Below are 7662 nucleotides of genomic sequence, written 5' to 3'. Positions count from 1 at the left end.
GGACGGACGGACAGACAGTCACCGCTTAATCGATTTCTCTTTTCATTCTGATCATTTATGTATACATTTGTCTATATCTATCTCGATTCGTTTTGCCTGTTACAAACAACCGTTATGTGAACAAAGTTATAATACCCTTGTGCACAAGTGCGCTCGGGTATAAGAAGGCTGATAATGGTGTTGTGAGATCTTTTGAAGATTTGTCTGGTATTACAGACTAATTTATTTATATAAACGCAATTTTATGAACATGTTTTGTAATGATCTCAACTGCAGTAAACCTTCCATTAACAGCATATTAACAGTTTCAATCTGCTATTTTCTCCCAAAAATTATTTTTACGCAGTGCATCAGAATATTCGTAGTCTGCGGCAAAACTTTGACTCTTTACTTTGTAATATAGAAATATTTCCAGTTCCTCCGGATCTCATATTCGTGTCGGAAATTTGGATTTACTCTTATGAGACGCAATTTTATACATTACCAAACTACACTTTTTTTGCCAATAGTAATGATGCTTATTCTGCAGGTGGAGTAGGAGTTTTTGTGCCTAACATATTTGATTACGAGATATTTAGGTATAATTTGATGAGTGGGGATGTGTTAAAAGTTTTACTAAAAATTAATAACAAGGAAATAAGTCTAATCTGTGTCTACAGACGTCATTGAGAATCTGGTCAGTTCTTTCTGGAGGAATTCTCAAGCTTTTTATACAATGAGAAAGCGAGTAATGCGGTTATTTTAGGTGACTTAAATTTGGATATTTTACAATCGAACGCAGTGTTGGAAAATTACCTGACTCTGATGGCCAGTCATGGGTTTGCTTCATACCTAGATGAGTCAACAAGGAATTCTTCAGGCACTTGCCTGGATCATGTTTTTTGCGATTCAATGGTATCTATTCTTGTACCAGCTTAAATCTGGATCTTCAAATCACTGATCACATTATGACTGGCATTAAACTTGAAAATTTCTGTTACGTCAAGAAGATCGAGAAAAATAAATCTCAAATAACAAAAATGAACTATGCTTTATTAAACGAAAAGCCACTTTTTGAGGATTGGGAAAAAGTTCACTCTGAGAAGGATATTTCAAAAGCATACTCCCTATTCATTTATACACTGCACTCTCACATACGGTCTGCTAGGTACACCTTTGTCCCGCGCAAATTTAAAAATAAACTCAAACCGTGGATTAGTTCTGACCTCATTAAAAAAATCAAACTGAAAAACAAATTGGAGAAACTCGTTATAAGAACCTTTGCAAAAAATTAAATAAAGATATCCAGTCCCAGAGAGATTCTTATTTCTCAAATAAGTTTCAAGATTCTCGAGGCTATTCGAAGAAGGAATGGGATATCATTAACAGTATTGTTAACAAGAACTGCAAAAGTGACAATCAGACAATATCATTGAACGACTGGTGTATTCAATGATTTTTTTGTATCAGTCGGGAAATGCAAATTTTCACCGTGTAAGTGTGTCATGTCGGATAACAATATATTTAATTCTAAAAACAGCTTTTTATTTGAAACTTTCTCAGGCTCGGAGATATTGTCTATAATCAATAACCTCAACAACTCTAGTTCTTGTGGGCATGATGGTGTTTCGAACCAACTGCTTAAAAACGTTACTCTTAACTTGTTAGAAATTCTGAAAATTTATTCAATAAGAGTGTCTTCTCAGCAATTTTCCCAGATAATTTGAAATGTACAACTATTATTCCTTTATTTAAAAAGGGTAATAAGAAAGATAAAAATAACTATAGGTACGGTTGCCTGACGTACTGATTTTATCAGTACAGTACTGATTTTTCAACTCTCGTACTGATTTTATTAATTTCTTCAATCAGTACGCTAATGTCCTGATTTTTCAAAGTTTGTACTGATTTGTACTGAATTTTAAGTTCTGAGCATACAAATTTATGATACGGGTCTTCTCACCGGTACTCCGTGCATAGTAATTTTTCCCATGTATTTTGTTTGTGTAATATTATTTTACACAAACAAAATATGTATTTTAAGATTTATTTTAGGTTTTTACATAACGCTCTAGTTTCTTAAGCCGTAATCTAAAAAGTAAAAGAAAATAATTAAATTATAGTTGACATATTTCAGATAATGTTTGATATGCGCAATAAATTAAAACGATAAAAAGAGCAATGATTTTATGGGCATATCGCCGAGTCTATACGTACATACTTGAGGAGGATAATTTATTTCAAAAGGTGGCTGACGTCACTTTTGTCGAGGGTTGTTAGTTATCTCGAAAATAACTTTCAGTTTAATAACACCAAAATTTGAATTATTTAATGGCTTTTGCCTACAACTTATGCTGGATTTCCACTAGGCAATAAATGGCAAAAATGACAAATGACAAAGTCGGGCATTAAAAAATAATTGTGTCATTACATTAAAAAATAATTATTAAGTTCATTTCTACATGGAATTTTTTTAAAAGGCACAAATTTTTTGTCATTTCAATGCCTAGTGGAAATTCGGCATTACAGTTCTTTGTTCTCAAATTATCTGAAATTGTAAGAGTTTTGCATACAAGACATCTCGCTGTCTTAGATACTCCTTGTCTAGCGAATTCTTAGCCATTCAAAGTTTTTGCGCAGTTGAACAAAGTAATTTTAGCCGTGAGGAAATTTGGATGGGGTCTTTAAATAGTAGTACAGTACATTTTGCTTTGCTGCCTTTATGCTTAAGTGCACAATGCATGCATTCAACATACCTGCACATTGGCGATACCTGCTTTTAAAATTGTGCAACTAGTATCAATTATCAAAGAAAGTGTTACGTTTACCTGCACAGGCCCTACAATTACCTAATTTTTCAAGCTTTTATTTATTTTGCTCATCTCGCAGAACATCGAAAATGGCTATCAATTTATGTAGTTATATATGTAGATAATTAGATACCATTATTTGGTTTCATAAAGATTCGGATACCTTCCTCATTGAAGTAGTAAACAAAAATCGCTTAAGTGCCTTTTTCGTTTAAGTGCACAAGTTTTTCGGGCAAAGAAGGACGTGCAGCTAAGCAAAATATACTGTACGCTTCCACAGTTCTTCAATACAACACTCAAACGAAGCAACTGAGAGGATCTTAAGTATAAAGTTTGCTTCTTGGCTCAAAGAGAGACCGACTTCTAATTAAAATATTTTTTATTTTTAATGTTGTTATTGAGCTTTGTACCACGATTATATGTATTAGGAAGAATGGAAAAAGTTTTTGAAAGTTAACTCATATAGAAATTTAGGAGTAGCGTTAATTTCTTCTTGATCAAATGAATAAACCAAATTAGTATGGGGCCACCCTTGAGGTACCACCTTTGCTATGAAATCGAAATCGGTTCACACGATCCAAAGTTTCATAGTTACATAAAAAATAAATATTCCGACGAATTGATAACCTTTTCCTTTTTTAAGTTGAAATGAATAACCACCTTAACTAGCCTTATGAATTTCTACGTGAAATGCCTTTCACCAGAAATTGTTCCACATTCATGATGAAGTGAACCGATTCGTTGAACGAAATTTTTTGTCATTTGTTTTTGTTATTTTTTTTGGCCTTATAAAAATTATATTCAACAATTTATATTAAGCTCGAGGCCGTTTATTAAATGAAAATTTATTGTGGAAAAGCAACAATAATTTGAAAAAAATGGTAGAAGCGATAGCTATTTCGGAAATCACCACATTTCCTCATCAGACTTCTTTCAGTAGGATTCGAACCGACGATCCCACTGACTCAGCCAGTTGCCTATGCACCGTGCTAAGTCCGCCTTGTAAATTATCGTTTGCTTCTTTCCACTATTTTAATTTTTTGTTATGCCAACACAATCAAGCGCAGCTATTCCGTTGCAATTCACTTGATCGTGTGGTTGTTGGTATTGTTGGTTTTTGCTAATAATTCTATTTTTAGAATGTTTAACTTTTAGGTGTACTCGTCCTTAAGTTATTTGTTTTTGTTATTTTTTTTGGCCTTATAACAATTATATTCAACAATTTATATTAAGCTCGAGGCCGTTTATTAAATGAAAATTTATTGTGGAAAAGCAACAATAATTTGAAAAAATGGTAGAAGTGATAGCTATTTCGGAAATCACCACATTTCCTCATCAGACTTCTTTCAGTAGGATTCCAACCGACGATCCCACTGACTCCGCCAGTTGCCTATGCACCGTGCTAAGTACGCCTTGTAAATTATCGTTTGCTTTTTTCCACTATTTTCATTTTTTGTTGTGCCACACAATCAAGCGCAGCTATTCCGCTGCAATTCACTTGATCACGTGGTTGTTGGTATTGTTGGTTTTTGCTAATAATTCTATTTTTAGAATGGCTGAGTCAGTGGGATCGTCGGTTAGAATCCTACTTTTTTCAAATTATTGTTGCTTTTCCGCAATAAATTTTCATTTAATAAACGGCCTCGAGCTTAATATAAATTGTTGAAATTTTTTGCCGGTAAAATTTTTCACCGAATATTCATGATAAGGCTGAAGATTTTTATTTGTATTTTTAATATTTTTATTTTTTATGAACCACATTTTATTTATATACCCAAATATTGTTAAAAACAAGTACTCTAGCGATTTAAAGTATTTTCTGTTACTTACATTTATAAGTTTGTTTTGAATAAAAGTGTACTGAAAAGTACTGATTTTTATAGCATGAAAACTCCTAAAGTACTGATTTCGCGTATGAAAAATCTGGCAACCCTAACTATAGGCCAATTTCATTACTACCATCGATTTCAAAAGTTTTTGAGAAGGCACTCAAAAGCAGGATTTTATTATTTCTTGATAGTAAGAATTTGTTTAGCTCAAGGCAGTTCGTATTTAGGACTAACCGTTCAACCGAGGATGCCCTAATAGATTTCTGCTCATTTATTTATCAGGGATTGGACAATAAAAAGAATTGTGCTGGTCGTTTGGTTGATATAACGAAAGCATTTGACATGGTGGATCATATCATTTTACTGAATAAATTATATTCGGTCGGCTTTCGTGGATTTATATATAAGTGGTTTGAATCTTATTTAACCGGAAGAGTATAAAGGGTTAAAGTTCATGACAATTTCAGCAATTTTAATACAATACAAATCGGAGTTTCATAAGGTTCCGTGCTGGGTCCGATCCTATTCCTGGTCTATATAAATTCAATTTTTGATCTGCCATTCATAGGAAAGGTCACTGCATTTGCTGATGATCTTGCACTTGCATATAGTTCAACAAATTCATTTGAACTGGTAGATAGTCTAAATCATGACGTTTATCTTCTGCTCGTTGTTAGCAGTAAAACCAAATTAATTTATTTTAGCCTGAATGCGAGGAAATCACCAGATGTGAAAATTACCTTTCATTCTTCGGACTGCGATCGACTTATATTACATAGGCATTTGTGTCCTGAGGTAAATCTGGTACTTTCGATTCCCTTGCGTAACAACTGTTTTGTGATTGAGATAATGGATGACTTCCAATATATCGGTGTATCCATTGACCAAAACTTGAATTGGTGTAACCACATATCCCGTTTAAAACAATATCTTCAATCGGCATTACGTTGCTTTTATCAACTTAGAAAATATTTCTCTAATAATACTCTTAAAACAGTTTACTATGCGTTATAATTCTAAATTATCATATGGGATCAGCTGTTGGGGAGGCGCCCCTTAAACAAAATTCAAGCTCTACTGACCTTGCAGAAATCCGTTGTTAGGAAATTATGTAACCCGAATCATCTGCATTCCTCCAGAGAATTCTTTAGAAATCTGAAACTTCTTCCAGTGAGAGACCTATATTATTTCAAAGTTTTTAAAATTTTTACATTAGATGCGGGTACCTACATAGTGTCAAATCGGACAACTATTATCTGAGGAAAAACTCATACCCTCGTGTTGCTGTCCCGTCTTCGCGAACTACTCATTCTTGCAGATTTTATACAATAGTATCTCGTAAACTATTTAATGCACTACCTGCCAGTATGCGCGACATAAGAATTCTTCAAAATTTTCTGAAAAATGTGAAATCCTTCCTTCTGAACCTTTCATACAATGAAGTCGAAGTTCTGCTACGGACCAATACCTACAATTTGTTGCTTTTAAAATTCCGTTTGATGTTCATCTTTCGGCTCGTACTTGTGTATGTCAATAATTTTTCGATTTTATTGAATGCTATTCGCAGTTTATAAATTTTTTTTTTCTTCTGCTTTATATTGTAATTTTAACGCCACCCCACTGTATTTATAACTTCACTACAGATGGCATTTAATACTATCAGGGGATTCACAATAGTCTCTTAAAGTTATAAGTCCTAAGGAAATATTAGAAAATTACCACAGTTGTGAACACCCCTTTATAACTATTATGTAATAAATAATTCCTAATCAGCTGCTTTAAATAAATAAAAAATATTTCGCAGCCAAAATGCCAAAGCGGAGTGGAAAACATAAAATAATCGACGCCCTTTGCAAGAATCAAGCATTAAACCTGATATTCCTTGACTCAAGTAAGTTGAGTTTATTATTTTAAATATTTGTTTTTACTACATGTGTACAACTTTTATAAAGGCGACGAAGAAGACGCAGATGAACTTAATGAAATTTGTTCGCTGAGTATGCTATGCTTATTAAACAGCCGTAGAAGTGTACACTTTGGAATGCCAAAATCATCCGATTGGCAGCATAACGTACTAGCAAATTTTGATGAAAAAAGGTTCAACGAAATGGTTCGTGTTCGTCCAGACGAATTCAGATACATCTTGGATTGTATAAAAGACGATCCTGTCTTTCATACAAGTCGTAGCGTAGCACAGATTCCTATAGATTTGCAACTAAAAATAGTGCTATATAGACTAGGATCTTCCGGAGATGGGGTATCTATACGCAAGGTTGTCTTTTTGTTTGGAATAGGCGATGGGGGCACTATTCAAAACGTTACCAGGCGTGTATTCAAAGCTATACTGAGGTTAAAGAAGAAATTTATATATTGGCCAAATCAGAGAGAAAGGCTGGAACGTATTTACACAACAAAGCAAGAAATCCCAGAATGCGTAGGATACATCGATGGTTCCGAAATAAGATTAGCTGAAGCCCCCATCAAGAAGCAGGAACTTTTTTTTCTCACGTAAAAATATATGTGACTACAAATTACGAATTAGACAAGTCACTATAAGATATCCTGGGAGTGTTCATGATGCAAAAATATTTTTAAATTGTCCCCTCGCGAAGCATCCTGAACGTTTTCTGTCAATCTCTGTGGATTCTGAAATAGGGCGTTGTTGAAAAATTTTCTGAGATAGGGCGTTTTCGAACTGGCTGCCGAGAGAGGTCGATCTTCAACTCAACCATCGAAGTGTTCATTTTTTCTTTCATTTCAAACGAAAAGGAGTACGCACATTCACAGCTTCCCGGTTAACACAAGAAAATTTATTTATTCATATAATTTAAGACAAATAGAAACAGATCTCACAATTAGTATGGCTAGGTCTGAAAGGGTTATTATAACCTTAATTTTCTTTTTTTTAACTTTATACTTGTGCACTTTTTCAGAAAGTTTGTTCGGTCTTATTTTTATTTACGCTTAAATTCCCCCATCGCCAATCTTTCCTTCATTTCTAATTCCATAATTTTGATTTCTTGCTTTTCTTTTAATTCTACTTC

General features: G+C 33.6%; 1 protein-coding gene across 1 annotated transcript; it reads left to right on the top strand.

Annotated features, from left to right (window-relative positions):
- The first annotated feature begins 6427 nt into the window (after positions 1–6427).
- On the top strand, positions 6428–7130 carry LOC118736040. The gene is made up of 2 exons (XM_036466149.1): positions 6428–6509; positions 6571–7130. The coding sequence occupies exons 1-2, from the start codon at positions 6428–6430 to the stop codon at positions 7128–7130; spliced, it is 642 nt and encodes a 213-aa protein (XP_036322042.1).
- Positions 7131–7662: the final 532 nt, after the last annotated feature.

Source organism: Rhagoletis pomonella, unplaced genomic scaffold (genome assembly GCF_013731165.1).
Source record: "Rhagoletis pomonella isolate Grant_MI unplaced genomic scaffold, Rhpom_1.0 Rhpom_scaffold_00003, whole genome shotgun sequence".
NCBI lineage: Eukaryota > Metazoa > Arthropoda > Insecta > Diptera > Tephritidae > Rhagoletis > Rhagoletis pomonella.
Note: the sequence above shows the minus strand (reverse complement) of the source record. Positions and strands in the feature narration are given on the sequence as shown.

Bases quoted from the DNA above. Each gene is read 5' to 3' on its own strand.
- LOC118736040 (XM_036466149.1), top strand. From the start codon at position 6,428: ATGCCAAAGCGGAGTGGAAAACATAAAATAATCGACGCCCTTTGCAAG. The intron at 6,510-6,570 runs GTAAGTTGAGTT...ACTTTTATAAAG, and splicing joins CCTGATATTCCTTGACTCAA to GCGACGAAGAAGACGCAGAT.